This window comes from Athene noctua, chromosome 4 (genome assembly GCF_965140245.1).
Source record: "Athene noctua chromosome 4, bAthNoc1.hap1.1, whole genome shotgun sequence".
NCBI classification, from domain to species: Eukaryota; Metazoa; Chordata; class Aves; order Strigiformes; family Strigidae; genus Athene; species Athene noctua.
The window spans coordinates 80054907-80073443 of NC_134040.1; the positions used below are offsets into that span (position 1 = coordinate 80054907).

At 40.1% G+C, this 18537-nt stretch overlaps 2 protein-coding genes across 2 annotated transcripts in view; both read left to right on the forward strand.

Annotated features, from left to right (window-relative positions):
* Positions 1-2347: 2347 nt before the first annotated feature.
* Positions 2348-8796, forward strand: TLR3 (toll like receptor 3). The gene is given in 5 exon segments (XM_074904107.1): positions 2348-2769; positions 2771-2797; positions 4212-4403; positions 5974-7799; positions 8467-8796. Coding segments are annotated over 5 exon segments (2688 nt in total). The 5' UTR covers positions 2348-2355; the 3' UTR covers positions 8696-8796.
* A 4501-nt stretch (positions 8797-13297) lies between these two features.
* Positions 13298-18537, forward strand: part of FAM149A (family with sequence similarity 149 member A) — a 33474-nt gene continuing 28234 nt past the window's right edge. The window contains exon 1 of the mRNA XM_074905862.1: positions 13298-13327. The gene's annotated coding sequence lies outside the window, so the exon portion shown is untranslated. The remainder of the gene's footprint in view (positions 13328-18537) is intronic.

The following is an 18537-nucleotide window of genomic DNA, read 5'->3' on the forward strand; positions in this document are numbered from 1 at the left end:
GCACCAGCTGCCGAGGAGCCTAGCAGTTATCTGATCTCCCTAAAACCAAACCTCAGAAGGATTCAGGTCAGAGAGAAAGCTTTTGTTAGAGACAACCTCTCCCTTTGTTTTCTTTAGCTCTTCCAGCAGCTGGGGTGCAGAGGGATGAGGCAGGGAAAGTGGTTCTTTATTTTCTTCAGGTACAGGGACACGGGTTTTGTGTTCAGCAGCAGCTGTAGCAGGTCAGGCTGACTGTAGGACCATCAGATTTAGTGATTTGCCGCCTCCCTCCCTTTCCCTGTTTGCCAGTGGCAGGTGAGTGGAGAGCCAGACTGTGTGAGCTGCAGAAGGGTCAGGCCCACAGGCAGTGCCTAGCAGGGAACTGTTTTTTCATAAAGGTTTATTTTAAATCATCTTTTGTAGTCCTTTGTGTATGCTTTCGCAATGTTTTATGCCCCTCTTTCTCTCGCTTGTATCTCTACTCCCATTGGATTTTATTGATGCCTTTCCCTAGATGGCCAGGTTGTTCCCACAGGGGCACTCATAGGTTTCCCCTCTGTGTACATTTTTTGCCACTGGAGCTGTCCTAATGCATGCCCTCCGAAAAGGCAGGTCACCTACGGAGCCAAACTCTGCTGGGGTCCGACCTGCTAAACTGTTTGGCTGCAGGTTGCGGTGTGGGTTCCTCAGTACGTTTTGTTACGGCAGTGAAAACTCTTCTCTTTAAAAAAAAAATCAGTCTGAAGGCTTTTTCTGCACGAATGTGCTGGTTCAATTTCTTGTTTCACTGTTCGCTATTGAGCAATAACCTAATGTGCTCAAAGATAAATCATGTTAATTAAGCACAGGTTCCAAGCAAAGGAAAATGTGAGCTGCAGAACTAAGAGATTCCTGTTAAGTCTAGTAAGGTTAAATTCCCTTCTATAGCCTGTTCTGAAGTGGAGCACTGGTAGTATTCTCTGCCTGGGAGCTCATCATGCTGAGACTTAACTCTGGAAAATTGAGGTTAGCAGGTAGGTTCCAAATATGTTGGCAGAAGGCCATGCAGATATGTGTATATGGATATTGTGGAGTTACTCAAAGACTTGGGGGTGGAAGTATAATATTTATTTATTTTTTTTTTAAAAAGAAAAAATTGAAGTGGAGGAACCTAAGCTTACTGTTCTTTCCTAAAGCATGGACAAATACTTTGGCAAGCACTCCGAAAGCATTTGTTCTCCCTCTACTAAAGATTAAATCTGTAGAGAATGATATGGAAGATGCACTGGACTCTTCTCATGATTAGCAGAAATGCTATTTAATTAGACAAGCTCTATGGCTCAGCAGGCTAGTCAAACCCTTCTGAGCTCTTCCAGCTCTATTCTGGTCAGAATTTGTGTGGAATTAATTTTATTCCTTATCTAGTAAAGCTGTATTACAAAATCACCAGGTGAATTTAAATCTTATGAATACTAAATTGAAGCTGAATAAAACATGAAGACAGATTCATCAGAAATGTAATCCCTAAACAGGCAGAGCCATTGAAGGTTAGAGCACTGGTGAACAGAGATTGATATCCTAAGGAAATGCTCCAAAGATAAGGGGTGGGGTATATAAATTCTTAAATGTCTAAGTTTTCTTCTTTGAAGTATTTGGATAAATGTATTGAGTCTATGGACTGTGTTCTCTACATCTTGACTCTTCTGTTTTTTTTCTCTGACTAGATTGGTACTGATTTATTTTGTCAGCTCTTACTTTCACACAAATCTTTCTGTGGCCTGGTATTTCTTCTTTCGCTATGAGATGGAAAAACAGAATTTAGTGTGGCTGGCTTGTAAAACAAAAAATGGCAAGAACTGTAAAATAGAGAAGTTGTATATTAGACATTCTGACTGCATAAAACTAAAAATATTTTAAGTGCAGTTAAGCTCAGAGTATAGTGATTAACACTGACGGGCCTGCGTATAAATATTTATCACTGTGGTTAAGCTCAGAGCTCAGTCATTAACATTGAGGGGCGCTGTGTGTAATTTGTCATATTTGTTGTATTTTATGCAAGTTAAAGCAATGCAAAATTAATCAGAAAGGGAAAATGGTTGGAAATTTGCATTGATAATTGATAATAGATAAAGTGTTGTTAGCTTTTTTAACATAATAGTTTTTATGTAAGACAATACTAACTATTGTTTTTAAAGAAAAATCTTAATTTAGAGAGAGTATTAGACATACCTTTTCTGCAGAAATATAATGGTACTTTATGGGTAAGAAATACTGAGTGCTCGGTACACAACTACATGATTTTTGAGCCTGGCTTGCATAGCCTTCAGTTTAAGATATAAGTTGTGTCAAAATGATTATAATTCGTACTGTGTTCATTTTGCCTTTGCAGATAAACCAATGGGAAGTGCTGTTCTTTGGTGGAGCCGCTTATCTGCCAGACTGGTGTCTGTCTGCTTGCTGTGTGCATCAGCTGGGAAGCAATGTCAGATCCGAAATGAAATGGCTGACTGCAGTCACCTAAAGCTGACTCAAATTCCTTCTGATCTCCCGAACAATATAACGGGTTTGGACATTTCTCATAATCAGCTAAAACAGCTAGGTCCTGCAAATCTCACCAAGTACAGCCAGCTGGTTTACTTGAATGTAGGCTACAACAGCATCTCTAAACTGCAACCAGAATTGTGCCGAAATGTGCCCCTGTTGCAGATTCTGAAGTTAGAACATAATGAATTATATAAGCTCCCTGACAGAGTCTTTGCTTCCTGCACCAATCTGACCGAGCTCAATCTAGGATACAACAGAATAGATATAAAAAAATGATCCTTTCAAATCTCTGGAGGTAAGCTGTAGAAATGCACCTTTTCCTTTAAATAAAGTATGGGTGGGGAATTTACTATATTTTCTAGTATGTGTGCAGAACAGCGGCCTATTTGCATCTGAAAATACCCAGCATATAATCTTTGTTCATTGTTTTTCTAAAGAAAAACCTCTTATGTTAGAGCACACTGGCGTCTCAGCCATCCTTATGAGTCAGTGCTCTTCATCCCCTTTTTCCTACTGCATCCCATCAGGACACCTCTTCCTACAGAATCTGTGCTGAGAGAACAGCAGCAGCTGATGACATATAGGGCAAAGTGGATGGTGTGGAATGGGAGTTCCCTGGGGTTTAAAAATGGTAGCTAGCCTAAATTCTCAAGGTCGAGGCATAATTACTCAGACCGTGAAAGCCAGTGCTTAGGCTGAATGTAGTGTCTCATGGGGCTTTGGGGATTGAGATCCTTTGTTTTTCCCGGTAGTTTACATGTGGTTAAATATTCTTCTTTGTAGCATGTATGAGGTTGGGGGACCAGCACAGGAGGCAGGATAAGACTATGCCATTGCTTTGCACCAGGCAGGGAATCATGCAAAATGAAAGGCCTAAGGACAAAAGAAAATAGAGACAATATGTGGGTACTAATTGTTGTACAGGGTTCTAATGAGCGTGCATGTTGTTTTGAACAAGGCTGAACTTTTCTGTTAAACTCAGTATTCCAGTTCAGATACCTCAAATCTACTTGCTTGCATCGTAGGACTGCTGTCTCAGCTAAGCACAAATGAATACAGCCAGCTTTGGTACTGGGAACAGGGCTGAAGTTGTGGCCTTCCTCACTTTGCCGCTGCCCTGTCACTGATGGAGGCCAAGGCTTGGGGCACCTCAGGGCACACTATGTGAAGTCACCTTTAGGGCAGCATCTCCTCCTCTGCAGATGCAGGAGGAGTCTGAGCACCTGGGCATGAGCTGGAGTATCACAAGGTGTACAGCACTGATCTTTGCAGGCTGTTACTGCACTTCTCTTCACCTTCCTCGCTCCTGTTTACAGGAGTTGGACCACAGTGGAGAGGGTGGAACACAAGGTTTAATACTGCAGTAGTCGTAGCTGCAGTCAGTTGTAGGCTCTTGCTTTTGTCACTTTATCTGGAGCAGGAGGGCTGTCAGTGAATTAAGGAATTTTAGATAAAGTAATTCTTTGGTTTGCAGTAGATACTTTAGCAGGTATAAGACCATGAACACAATGAAAGTTACAGGTGTGAAAGCTCCAGAAGGCTTCTTTCTGCAGGAGCTCGAAAGCTGCTGTTTCTCTATTACAAATTTATTTTAATTGTAGTATTGCAACTAATTTCTAATCCGTTAGGCTCTAATGCAATATTTCAAAATGGTTTTGTATTATGTAAAATATAAATAATTTTATACTTTTCTATTTACTTTTCCCCAGAATTTGAATATTTTGGACCTATCTCATAATTATTTGAAGTCAGCAAATTTAGGATTGCAGCAACAGTTGAAGAACCTTCGTGAGCTCATGTTGGATAGCAATCAAATCACTGAGTTAAAAAAGGAGGACTTCAGTTTTCTCAGCAACACCTCATTGAATAGTCTTGATTTGTCATCAAATCCACTGAAAGAGGTAGGAAGCATTTCAACAGAAATTCCACAGGTGTAAGTATAAAGTGGATTGTATGGCATTTCTATTACACTTTTGATCCCCTGGGGTCCAAGATAAAACCATTCTATTGTACACAGCATTACTCCTGACCTCCATTAGTGATACACATAATTATTCTTCTCCCACTGAAATCGGCAAGAGCTGGTTCCGTCTAGATCAGAGGTCTGAAGCAAGAGTAAGATCAAGTAGCTCTGTGAACCTTTAGCAGGTATTTTCTGTGCAGGATTTTTTTTGGTACGTGCTGAAGGTGAACAGCTGCCATACTTTCTAAGTGGGGGAAAAAGTGCAATATAATGCAAGGCAAATTATACAATTTAAATCTCGCTTCCTAGCTAATCAAAGAGAATGTTCATTTGTGGCTGTGGAGTACCCCGGAGAAACAATCGCTGCAGAAAAGTACACTCACTCCTTTAAAAAAACACAGGGGTGTTTTCTCTGCCACCTACCTCTCTGTTCTCTACCTGCTTCTTAGTGTTACAGTATGATTCTTTGATGAGTGATGGTAAGTTCTAAACTGATTGACCTTCAGCATATGAATACTGAATTTGCATTGAATTAGCTTGGATTTTTTTCCCAGTTGATTGATCTGTAAAGAACATGTACCTTGAAATTACACGAATATTTTAAAGTGGCATAAGCTTGTACCACTGCTGAGAGGCAATCCCACCGTCCTCTTTCCCTTGGCCACTTCGCCCCCCCTCTTTCTGGTACAAACTTTAATGAGGCTGTGTACTCTATGTATTTATTGGCTTGGTTAATTTGTAATCAGGGTGGTTCCCTGCCTGGTTCACCACGTGACTGCATATATGACTATATTGGCATAAGGGTACAGTGTGTGGATAAGTAGATGGGACTGCTCCTTTCTTAGTGCTACTTTGTTAGTTTAAGATGCTCTGATTTTACAGTATTGCTGTCTGAAAAGCAGCCTTATGGATTCAAATCATTCTGACAAATAGAGTGTTTAATCATTCAGCTGAATCAAGATGATGGGCTAGCACTATGATGGAGACTTGTGATTTATATTGTGGAAGCAAGTGTGTAGTATATTTCATGAGTGTAGCTTCTGCTCACACAGAGAAACTGGGTTTCTTCTTGGCTGTCTGAAGGCCTAAATAACTTTTTATAGTATATTTGGTTTTACAGTAGTATGTTGGTACCACTAGCAGAAATGAAAGAAAGCTGAAGAAAGAGATTATCTCAATTTCTATGATACTTCTGGTGAAAGAGTTTTAGTTGCTGGATACAAAATTGTAATTAATTTGCACCACTCTAAGGAACCTTCTATCTTCTTCTGAAAGAGTACTACTCAGAATTAAGATAATCATGCTCCAATTTTAGAACTATTATCACAGGAAGTATAAACTACAAGAAGTGTTCGTCTGAACTTGGATGTGGAAAAATCTGAGTGTAGGAGTTACATTGTGCTTGAAAATCTCATTTGAAAACCTTTTCAAATTTTGGCTTTATTGGGTCAACTTCCTTACATAATCCCCTTGTTTAGGTCAAAACTCTTTTTCTTTTTCCTTTTCAGATTCACATAGGATGTTTGCATGCAATTGGAAACCTGTTTGGTCTTGTACTGAATGATGTTAATCTTGGGGAAAATCTCACAAACAAACTTTGTACGGAATTATCAAACACAGCGATTCAGAACCTCTCACTGAGCCATGTGAAGCTTTCATACATTGGCAAGTCAACTTTCCAGGGACTGCAAGGAACAAATCTTACAGTTTTAAACCTTTCCCAAAATTCTCTGTCTGTGATAGAAGATGACTCATTTCAGTGGCTTTCAAGTTTACAGTACTTAAACCTGAAGCATAATAGCATTCATGTATCTTCACGCTTATTTTATGGATTATCCAGCCTCAAACATCTGAATTTGATAAATTCACTTAGTGGGAAAATTGAAGATTTTTCCTTCCATTGGTTATACCACCTGGAGTACCTTATAATGGATAATAACAATTTTCCAGGAATTACTGCTAATATGTTTACAGGTCTGAACAGTCTGAGATACCTGAGTCTCTGTAACTGCAACATAAACTTAGAAAGAATAACTAATACAACATTTTCATCACTTGCTAATTCCAGTTTGCAGGTTCTCAACCTCACAAAAACAAGAATCTCTACAATAGAAAGTGGGGCATTTTCCTCCTTGGGACACCTGAAAATTCTCGATCTTGGTCTCAATGAAATTAGTCAAGTGCTCACAGGTCATGAGTTTAAAGGTCTCAATAATATCCAAGATATTTATCTTTCCTATAATAAAAACTTGGCTTTGCAAAGTGAATCATTCATTTTTGTCCCAAGCCTTAGAAAACTGATGCTGAGGAAAGTAGGTTGCAGTGATCTGGCACTTTCTCCTTCGCCTTTTCATCCTCTACAAAACCTGACTGTCCTGGACATCAGCAACAACAATATAGCAAACGTAAAAGAAGACTTGTTTGATGGACTTCACAAACTTGACATTCTGGATTTGCAGCACAATAATTTAGCCCGACTTTGGAAACATGCAAATCCAGGTGGCCCTGTTCTTTTTTTAAAAGATCTTCCCAACTTGCGTATTCTTAATTTAAAATCAAATGGACTTGATGAGATTCCAGTTCAGGTTTTCAAGGGCTTGTTTCAATTAAAAGACCTAGATATGGGATCAAATAATTTGAATTTGCTTCCAGCAACTCTGTTTGATGACCAAGCCTCTCTGAATTCATTGAATCTTCAGAAAAATCTGATAACCTCAATTGAGGAAAAAGTGTTTGGCTCAGCTTTCAAGAACTTGAGAATACTAGAGATGGATTCCAATCCATTCGATTGCACCTGTGAAAGCATTGCTTGGTTTGCTGATTGGCTTAATGTGACCCAAGCATATATACCTGGATTGAGGTCCCAGTACATTTGCAACACCCCACCTAAATATCACGGTAGTCTGGTGTTGCATTTTGATAGCTCAGCCTGCAAAGACAGTGCTCCATTTAAACTTCTGTTTGTAATCTCTACTACTAATGTGATACTACTCATTTTTATTGTTCTTATCATACATTTTGAAGGATGGAGAATAGCTTTCTACTGCGATATTGTAGTAAATCGAACACTTGGTTTTAAAGAACTTGACAGACAACAGAGAGAGTTTGATTATGATGCCTATGTTATTCATGCAAGACAGGACAAGAATTGGGTGTCTAAGAATTTCACCTCTCTGGAAAAAAAAAACCACTTTCAAATTAGGTTTTGTTTAGAAGAACGGGACTTTGAAGCAGGCATATCTGAATTTGAAGCCACAGTTAACAGTATAAAAAAGAGCAGGAAGATTATTTTTGTTGTGACTGAACACCTCTTACAGGATCCCTGGTGCAGAAAGTGAGTAGTATATAAAATTTCATACGTAAGGGGGAAAATTTCTTAACAGATTTTGTTAACTAGGTAATCTTTTTTTTTTTTTTCTGTGTAATTTAATCAAAAATACCATTTAATTTAAAAATTGCAAATTCTATTTTAATATATTTACATAATGTATTGTAACTTCAGAATAGTTCCTAGGCTATATTGCTAAGTTAATTGCTCTACATGTACACTAGTGGAAATTTGAATCTCTTAGTCAATATATTACATTTATTTTCAAAAAGTCAAGCTGTCATCTGTGCAGATTGCTTTCCTTAACATTACATGTTTGAAAAAGAGCTATAATGGGTGAGATCACTAGTATCCAAAGATGATTTTTAGTTGGCTTTAAAAGAGTCTTTTCACCTTTCTTATGTAGTGATCTTGAAAAGAAGGGAACTTTGTTAAACAAGGCTGTATCAAGACTTAGGTTATATTTTTAGAGGATTTTTATTTTTCTTTAGTTAGAAAGTAACGAATTTAAGATAAGTAATGAGAATTTGATATCATAGAATAGATATTAAGACTCCTGTTTGAGTCCAGTCCTTGCGTTGCAATGTGCTATTATGTGAGCTATTAAAACAACTGTCATTTTTTTCCCTCCACATGAAAGAAAACATGGATTTTTGTCTTATTTTTGCTTCAGTTTTAAGGTGTATCACGCTCTTCAGCAAGCTATTGAACAAAGTCGGGACTCCATCATCCTGATCTTTCTTCATGATATCCAAGATTACAAGTTGTATCATGCACTTCACCTGAGAAGAGGAATGTTCAGATCTCGCTGCATCTTGAACTGGCCAGCCCAGAAAGAACGAGTCAGTGCGTTTCATCAGCAGTTACTGAGGGCACTTAAATCTAATAGTAAAGTGCACTGAATTTTGAAATTACAAATTTGAATTATGGGATCTTTTTATTGCACATTTTCTGCCATTGAAAATCTAACAGGCCTTCGGGAAGATCTGAAAAAGTTTGTCATGCTGGAAGGATATGTAAGAATCACTATAAATTTACTTGTCTATATTCATGTTTTTGCTGATATTTTAATTCACCTGCACCAAAGTGACAGAATAGATCATGACTGATAGTCATTTCATTCTTCATGTGGGAGAAATTCTGAAAAGCAGTGAGAATGACTGATGTTCTAGCAAAAATGTCCATCTGATGTAATGCAGAAAAGACATAGACTCTCTACTTCAAAGGGATATGCAAAAGAGAATGCAATAATGATAAAATAGCAAATTCAGTGTAGAAGGTAGAGTGGACGCTACTGCTTGCTTTCATAACACAAAGGGAGATTCAGTGAAATTAAAATTGGAAAGCTTTCCTTGTGAAGCACAGTAATGTGGAAGATTTTTTTCTGTGGTTGAAACCAAGAAGTATAGCAGAGTTTTGGAGTTTTAAAACCTTTAAGAGAAAGCCACAGAAAGAAATCGACCCTGTGTGCGGCTTGTTCAGAACATGCAGGGAAGGATTGCTTATGCTTTCTGGGTGGGGCTAGTACTGGTACCTATCAAAACCACATTTTCAGAGTAATGAGTCAACTGTGATTTAATCAATGTGGTATGACTGAAAGAAAAGTAATTTTTACTCTTTCCTGCTGAAATTCAGAGAGCTGACAGAAGGACATTTATACTGAGGGATGTCACCTTAATTCTTTGAATATGCATAAAACTATATGCAGGCCTTTAAATAGAACTTGAAATCAATGGGAAACATGGCTAAGGCACAGCTGGTGCACCTGTATAAAATGAGTAAAGGCATAGGTATTTCTGTAGCATCACCAGAAGATAAGTTTGTGGGGGAGCTACTATAATTTCATTACTGAAAACAACAAAAAAATAAATACCCCCCCCCAAGTTTTAAACTGTATCAGAAATATTACTATGACTACAGTTACAGGTAGAGTGAGAAAAAAACTTTAAGTGTGTTAATTTCCTTTTTTTTTTTTTTCCTTTTTATGACTATATATATAGTTTTGCCTGATACCTAAAAAGAAAATTATGAAGAAATCGGATAGAATTGTGTTTATTAATTTCTTGTATACTTATCTAGCTTGTTTTTTCCTTAACAAACGTTACAGGAACATGGGCTAGTTGGCAATTGCCAGAGCATTAAGGTTCTGACATACAGACTAGGAGCTTGATCTGTGGAGAGCTGAGAACGAGCAAAGTGTGTTCTGAAGGGATGTTTATAATGTTTGAGACTGGTTGCAATTGTATGGAGACTTTGAGCACAATTTATTAGACACTAAACAGTATGCTTTTATTAATATTTAGTTGCTGCTCCAAGGACACTGTAAAATGTCAATTTTTAGTAGGTGTGTGAGCCCTCAGTAGCTCAGGAATATTTTTAAATTGTTTTTTCCCCCTAGTATTTCCCTCAACAATTTCAATACCGCCATTACTCCAAGAATGCTGTTTTACTGCTTTAGAAAACAGCTTTCAGATAGTTCAATACATTTTAAGCAGGTTTTCCTATGATATGTTATATGCATAGCTGAAAAACACTGTTTTTTAACATGTTTGTATGTCCCATGATGATAAAAAATGTAAATGAGAAAAATAATTAATAGATTTGCATGCACCTGAAGAGTGAAGGGGATGTAGACTGTCTTCACTTGCCTAGGAAGTCCTGAGTGAAAAAGGCTTTGTTTACAGCTGAAGTGATAGATGAGGATTCCCTAATTACAGTAATAGGATTATCCCCATTGTGATGCTTTCATCTCATCTTTCTGACCTTTTCAGGTGAAGTGACAAATTCTTTCTTCATCTTAGGCCATGAAAGTTGAGGAGGCAGGTCGGTAAGGATGGGGTGCCAGGTATGCACCATGTCAGTTATTCTTTCTCTTATTTAAAGACTAACATGTGAAAGGTTTCCTATATTTCCTAAATCGGTAACAACGCAGAGTAGCAGAATTTCTCATTCCACATCAATATAAATTGCTCAGAAAATGTTAGCGGTTCACATGGATATTAAAAAATGACATAAAGATGCAAAGAATGCATGGAAAAATGCTGAGGTGAAATGTGATGCAAGAGGTCAGACTAGGTGATCAAATGGTCTTTTCTGGCCCGTAAACCCTGACAAATGACAGCATGTCTAAATTCCTTAAAGATTTTTCTTGCTGCTATAAATGCCTCCAAAGTCAGTCTCAGAACAGTGAAAAAAAGTGTTAGAGATGCTTAGTTTTGTAATATAGCTACAAATATAAACTAAAAGTACTTGCTGGTGAGTGAAAATAGTTTTAATTGACAAAAATATTACGATGCATTCTAAACAGTTATTTTAGTATCTACATTCAGTTTAAAATAATTTACAACAGAGAAAGACATTATAAAGGCTCACAATGAAAGCACAAAAAAAAGCGAACAAAAGCCATAAACACAGGGCCAATGGTAATCATCAATTATACTTGTCATAAAATTTTCATATAAATTTTCCCCGTTTGTCTGGAAGTTACTAGCTTCTGCTCTGTTCCTGTACATTTGTTTGACAATATTATTGAGAGTAAATAAATGAGTTTACTCTGGTGAAGGGTTGTAAGTGCTTTCAGGATTAACAGTCTGTATCTGAGCTGGGTAGTTGCTTTGCAGGGGGCAGCATCAGACTATAATATGCTGATTTGCTGGGGAGTTGGATACCAAATAAATGAAAAACAGTTCCAAACACATTACGTAGGACTAGAAATCATCTGTTTTGAAAGCAGAATATTTAAAGGACTTGAGTGAGGCAGAATGCTTAAGTCTGTAGATCTGGGGTGGAACCTGACAGTTTCAGTATCGTGAGGAGTAATGATCAAGTTCTAGACAGCAATGTTTATAATTGGTTCTATTCCAGGTCTTCATGCAGGGTTGCTTTGAGACTGCAGCTGAGATAAATACTGTACCTCTTCAGGCAAAGTGACAAATTCTTTCTTCGTGCTTAGGCCATGGAAGTTGAGGAGGCTACTCACTAAGTACAGCACGCCGATGTGCTCAATTACGCTACTTTCACTGTGGCTTAGTCAAGGCTTTTTGACATGGTGGGGAAGAAACACAGTTCATACTGCTGCTAGGTTTGTATGGACCTGTTCCATAAGGTTTGGTCAGAACGTATGTATTTCAGTTTGTAAGAAAAAACCCAATATCCCAATTCCAAATCACAGACCTCTGCTTGGTGTCGTGTGTGCCCTGCTCTGCCAGGTCGTTGCACTCCTTGATGTGCTTGGAAGACAAGGCGGGGATAAAATTCCCCACTTTGTACTCTTGGCTGTTTGTCTACCAGCAGCTGCCAGCTTTAAGTTTATAGGGCAACTATATATAGTTGCTTGATGTATGATCCTGGGCTCGTACGTATAGAGCAACTGTGCTATCCTTTAGGCGGTGCTGTTCTTTTGGACGTTGCCAAGGGCCATGCTACCTGCCATATTCTGAGCTGCCACAACGTTTGCCCTGTCCATAATACCAGCCGTTACAGTGTCCCCAGGCTGCCGCTGGCATGACCATGCTTCTCTCCGTCCATGCGGGCAACCCTGTGTTGCAAAGCTAGGGCAGTTATGCCCCAGCCCCCAACTCATCTGCCTCCAGCTGTCGGGCACGTGCCACGGCTGCTGGTGTCTGTAGCAAGAGAGAGAAGTCTTTGATCCCGCCCTGCGCTGCTCTCCAGGCCGTCCGGGATTTGCTGGCATCTTTGCCCTCGGGCTCTTGTTCCTCCGCAGGTGCTTTCTGCGCTTGCCTGACATGGTGTAAAAAAGGTTGTACTGGGTGCGTGCCATCTAGCTCCCCACTCTGTTAAACCCTTTGGGCGCACAACTGCGTGAAGGGTTCGTGGTGAGGCCCTGCGGCCCGGGGCAGAGGGAGCCGGTTTCTGTCCCTTAATACTAGCAGGGATTTTAAGTGAAGGGAACGCGTCACCGCCTCCGCTCCCAGGCTCCCACAGGTTACTGCCCCGCGCTCCCACACGCCGCCCCGCTGCGCAGGCGGGTGGCGGCTCTTCCCCCTGCGCCGTGCAGCCCGGCGGGGCCCGCACCGCCCTCCGCGGGGTTTGTTTGGCCTAGCAACGCCCGCCGGGCCGGGCAGCGGGCGCGGGCAGCTCCTGCCGGGAAGGCCTCTGCCCGCCGCCGCGGCGGTGGGAAGGGGCTCCCGCCCCGCCGCCGCCATGAAGGTGGCGGTGCTGGACCTGGGCGCCCTCCTCCCCGGGCTCCGCCGCGCCCCGCCGCCCCCCCCGAGCCCGCGCCCCCCCCACGGCGGGGGCTGCGCCCCGGGCAGGGCGGTGCCGCCGGGCGGAGCGGGAGGCCGCTGCCCGCGCCCGGCGCCCGGCGCGGCGGACAGGGAGGGCGGGGGTCGGTCAGGCGCCAAGGCCCTGCTCGTCACCCTGCCCGACATCGGGGAGGAGGCGGCGGCCGACGGCGACGGCGAGGAGGCGGCCCGCGGCCCGCGGCGCCCCGCGTGAGTGCGCGCCCCCTCAAACCCGCGGGGAGGGTGTGCGCCCCCCGCTGCTGTGCCCCCCCCAGCCCCTTCCGACCGTGCGTGAGCATCTCCCTGCGCGGGAGCTCCCTCCCCGGGGCGGCGGTAGGGCAGGAGGGCGCACCCTCGGGGGCAGAGGCGATGCGCTGCGCCGGGGCCGCTCTCGGCGGGTGCGGGGCGCGAAGAGCTGGGCTCTGCTCGTGGTGCGGCGCTCCCCCGGGAGGACGGGGGCCGGAGGGAACGGGGGAGCAACGTCTCAGGCTCGTAGGAGAGGCCGAGCAGGGGGTGCTGAGCTGGGGCAGGGAGCGCGGAGGGACCGCGTCTGCCCCGAAGTTACAGCCGTGAGTCAAAGCAGGCAGAGTTCCGTCACTGCCTTGTGAAAATCGAGTGTCAACAGCGGGTATGAAACTTTGTTTGGATGCTTCTGTATTTAATCTTCAAGCTACACCTTAAAAATGTTCAGGTATTGCTGAAGATAAAAGAAGCCTGTTAAGTACGCAAGGATTCAGTTGGTGATGAAGGTACAGGAAAGCACAAAGTGTTTCCTTACCATACGTAAAACAGAAGAGATTGCTGAAGTGTCTAATAGTTGTATGACTGTGGAGTACTTCGTACTCTCAACAAAAAACCCACTTTGTATATTGCATGAACATCTGTAATCGCTGCCTCTGTAGTACTAAACTACGCTAGCCTTTGATAATCAGGAAAACAGTATTTTGTCACATACTGATAGGAGTTAATATATTTTAGAAAATTAAGTTTTTAACTCTGTAGGACTGAAATCTCATTAGTGCGCTGTTAAAGTTTAAGATCCATTTAAGAACCTCTACTTTTAGTTTCCTTTCCATGTAGCGTAATATTTAAATTACAGTCCTCTGGCTTTCTCAATCAGTCTCTAGCTCTTCCCTGTCAGAGAAATTGTGCTTATTCCCCAGCATCCATGGGCATTAGCATTGGTATGTTAGAAGGCAGGCACCTATTTAGTCCTTTTGGAATCAGTTATGAGCCTGGTGTCTGAATGTGGCTGATCAATTTTTGAATATCCTAGTACTGTTTGCTTCTATAACATTCAGTAGCAGCAATGTCTTGAAAGTCACTACTTGCTCTGTCTGGGGGAAAAAAGAAGTGTTCTTTGATGCCTATTTAAACTGATCTACTAATTTTAAGGAATGTCTCTAATTGTGTTGCAAGGTATAGTAATAATTCATCTTCTGTCTACCTCTTCTATGTTGTTGGTTTTTTTTCAAACCTTGAGCACATCATCTCTTAGCCTTGCCCAGGAGTCCCAGTCTTTTTAGCCTGCCTTCTGAAAGTGGCTCTCTATTCCCTTAATCATGTTTGTAGCCCTTATGCCAGTATGTCTTTCTTGAGATGCAGGGATGAGAACTGCACGCAGTAGTCTGTAGGCACAGTGAGGTTTTACACAGCAGCTAAGTGATGCTTTCCATTCCTCCCTCATGTGGACCAGTGCTTTGTTGTTGGCTTTGGTTGTCACTGTATGTTGAGTCCATAATGACTCCAGGATTGTTTTCTGAAATGTAACTGCCAGTCCCAGTGTCAGCATCATGTAAAGGTGCTTTAGATTGGTTATCCAGGAAAAAACATTGCCAGTACATATTTGTAAATACATACTTTTATCTAGATATTTTTATTTTTACAAAGAGTTAATGAGTTGAAATATTATAAATGCCAGATAACTAAGCTATGTGACACCGTGAAAATAATACAAGTAGGAACAGAAAACCTCCCCGATGTACTTTTTTATTTCCCCTTACTCCCATTGAATGTGTTGGTTTTGTTTCGGATTAAACTGGAAGCTCTTCCAGGCTTAAACTTTTCCTGCATTTGTGTAGAATAGCAGCCTTTCTGGAAGAGGGAGGTTAACCTGGTTATATATTGACAGAGTTCTGTTTGGAAGGTATTTGATGCTTTATATAAACAATAACAGAACCAAAACAGTGTTGTTTGCCTATTAATTTCCCACTAGCTGTTTCTTTTTTTTAGTACCAAAATTAAAGCCAAGTATAATGCTGTATGAGCCGCTGTTCCTGTTGACGTACAGATGAATTTCATCCTTTATTCTTTTTAATGATAAAATTCACTCTCAAGACAAACTAGTTGGTTGTATTAGGATGAAGAATAAACCCTATTACATTAAAACTGGTTGTGTGCAGCAAAATGCTTAATTTGGCTTGCTATTGAAACACTTGTGATATCCCCTAATTATTCCCTAACTGTTATACTTTTGTATGCATGGTGGCATTTCAAATATTTTATTTATAGCAGTCAAGCTTACTCTGCTAAGGTATTGTCTGTCTACAAAAAAACAAAACCAAACCAGAAAGATGTAGAAGAAGGAATAAGATACATCACTTTGACAAGGAAAGTCTATACCTCCACATTAGCATTTTTTTAATTAGATGGTTCCACTTAAGCTTTTAGAAGAAGCATCTTAATTAAATATTGAAAACTTTAGTATTCCTTGCGTGGAGTTCAGATTTGAATTTGTCAGTTACAGAATATGATATTATTGATAGTTACACATAGGAAGCTGTTGTCTATCCAAATGAAGTTCCTCTGTGACAAGTTTTATTGCCATCCAGAATGTTTTAGAAGGTATTATCAATGGCCAGTGTACTTTCATTAATAGCAATTTCACTAGGAGCAGTTGGTTAATAAAGGAAAGGATCCATATTATGTCTTCTTTTTTTTTCTCCAGTGGTGACAAGTAGATAGCAATCAGAATACACTGAGAGCTCAAAATAGTGAAAATCTGGCACTGATTTCTTCCTATCTTTCCCAGGTACTCTGAGTTGACCGAGCTCTGCAACTACTAGCAACTGCTCCTAATACTGTGTAGGGCTAAACTATAGCAGTACTTTGTAAGATTTTACACTTACTGTTTATTTATGTAGTGATTCCGTATCCTTCTAATAACATTGAAGGAGTGGTAATGAATAAATCTCCCTTTCTTCAAATGGAGAAAAAAATCCACTTTTACTACTGTTTGTGGGTTTGTTTTGTTTTTTTTTTTAAATAAATATATTCTGCTATATAAGATCATGAAATTCCTTGGGAGGATAATAAGATGCCTTATGCTATGCTTGCCACAGTATGCTGGTGACACCTAGACACAGATTTCTTTATTAAGAAGCATTGTGATTGCCATCCTGACATATTGAAGTAACTAGAGGAGACAACAGCTCTTAGCTGATGTAAAGGTAAATTGGGCAAGGCTTGAATGATGTTCTTTAGGAGTGGGTAATATTTTGTAGGAGTTAATTGTACTGCTCTCCATTTTCAGGATAGTTGGAATACGTGTTTGTGAACTTAATGTGAGAAGTGTAGCTTTATCTGTGCTGGTAAAATGTCACTGTCTTCTGGTAGCTTTTATTTCTCAGTAGCTCAAGTTTTGACCTTCAAAATCAACTTTGGGGATGTGGGTATAAGTAACTTGATGAACTGCAGAAGAGGATGGAAACTCAGATTCCCTGTCTTCTGTTTTAACCACTAAAAGCAATAGATCTCTTTCACCCTGTAATGCATACTAGCCTAGATGGAGCACTGCAGTGTTACATAGCTGCTCATTTCCATTGTTGTACTAATCTAAAAGAGTAAATGTAATAATGTGGTGGTTTGCCATGGTCTATTTCTTTCATTGCAAATAAGTGTAAAAGGCCTTAGAGGTAAATTTTAATTTTACATGGTACTGCGGAAGTCAATATCCCTCTAGATGAATTGAACTGAAAATAATTTCTAACATTTTATAATATTACTTGTAATACTAGGTTTTTGGTAGAGTCTTTTAAAGTCTCCAGCAAGTACCTAATCAGCTAGAGAATGTGAGGGGAAAAAAAAAAGAAAAAGGTAAAACCAAAGAAACCCAATTTTCCTCAAAGTGCTTTTATTGCTTTCAGATGTGAAGAACTTATTCTTGTGTACACTGAACATTAGTCTGTCTTGCTTATACGAAGCTAAGGTGATATGTTTACAACCAGGCATTTATTTCTGATCTGAGTGAATGGGATCACTAATGTTAGCCGTAGGAAGGAGAAGAGTAAGGGCCCTGGGCCCATGTTGTTACACTTAACTGTGATCGTCAATTCCTCTAAAATCTTGTGAGTCTGAAGTGTAACTGCCAGGCCGGGTGTCAGCATCATGTAAAGGTGCTTTAGATTCGTTATCCAGGAAAAAACATTGCCAGGAAAAACGCATTCTACTTTATAATGTATATAACGTGCTTTTTTTTTTTTTTTAATAGCTCATCAATGTAGAGTTCAGTGTGCAGTTGTTTGTGGGGTTACACTTTTTAGTTTAGCTTTGACCCATAGTGGTACTAGATATTTTTTTTTTTTTTTTCCCCCCAATATTTCTGATAAGGCAGAAGATTCTTGGATCCTGCAGTAACTTGTTGGAAGTTCATGGTCTTTTCAGTGGTGAGATCACTCCTGTCAACTTGATCAAGTTTTAAAGGAATTGAAGATTTCTTGTCTTCACAAAATACTGAATTTGGAACTGAATGACTCAGTGTTTTCTTACTGTTGTCATAATCTTGCTGGAAAATTTTTGAAGTGGTGTGGATGTGTACTTGTGTATGTACACTATATGGATAATAGAGGTGGGAATTTCCACGCTGTTTTGACTCTTTCACTTGAAAACACATCATAGTAATGTACACAAATCGGCACACATTATTTTTACCAGATAATTTCTTCTGAAGGGGAAATCTTAACTAACCAATACAGGAAGAAATGGCTATTTTTTTTTTTCTTACCCCTGTATTTTTTGCAAAAGCACGTTCTAAATAGCTCTTAAAACCTCTGGAAGTATGTGTAAAGCTTTGGAGCATTTTTGCTAAATATATATATATATATATATATATATATGCATGCACACTTTATACTCCATTCAGAGAGTCTGGAATGTTTTTGGTAAATTCTTATATTCTATAAACTGTAAGGGATAAATCCTAAATAGTATGCTTTGAACAACAACATGAGTTACGTTGCGATGAGGCAGGTTAACAATCTCTGAGAATATCATTACAGTGTTTTCTTCCAGACAGAAGTCTTCATAGTAAGGCAGAATGAAACTCAGCATGCAGTTGTATGGTCAGCAAATAACAGTCCATTGATAAATAAAACAGAAGCACATATAAAAGTGTTGCACAATTCTAGTAAATTAAAAATACGGGATGATGCGTGTCAAGGTTGAACAAGTTCCATCTCAAATCATCAGCGTGGCTACAATAACCTGTAGATGTCACTTGCTAA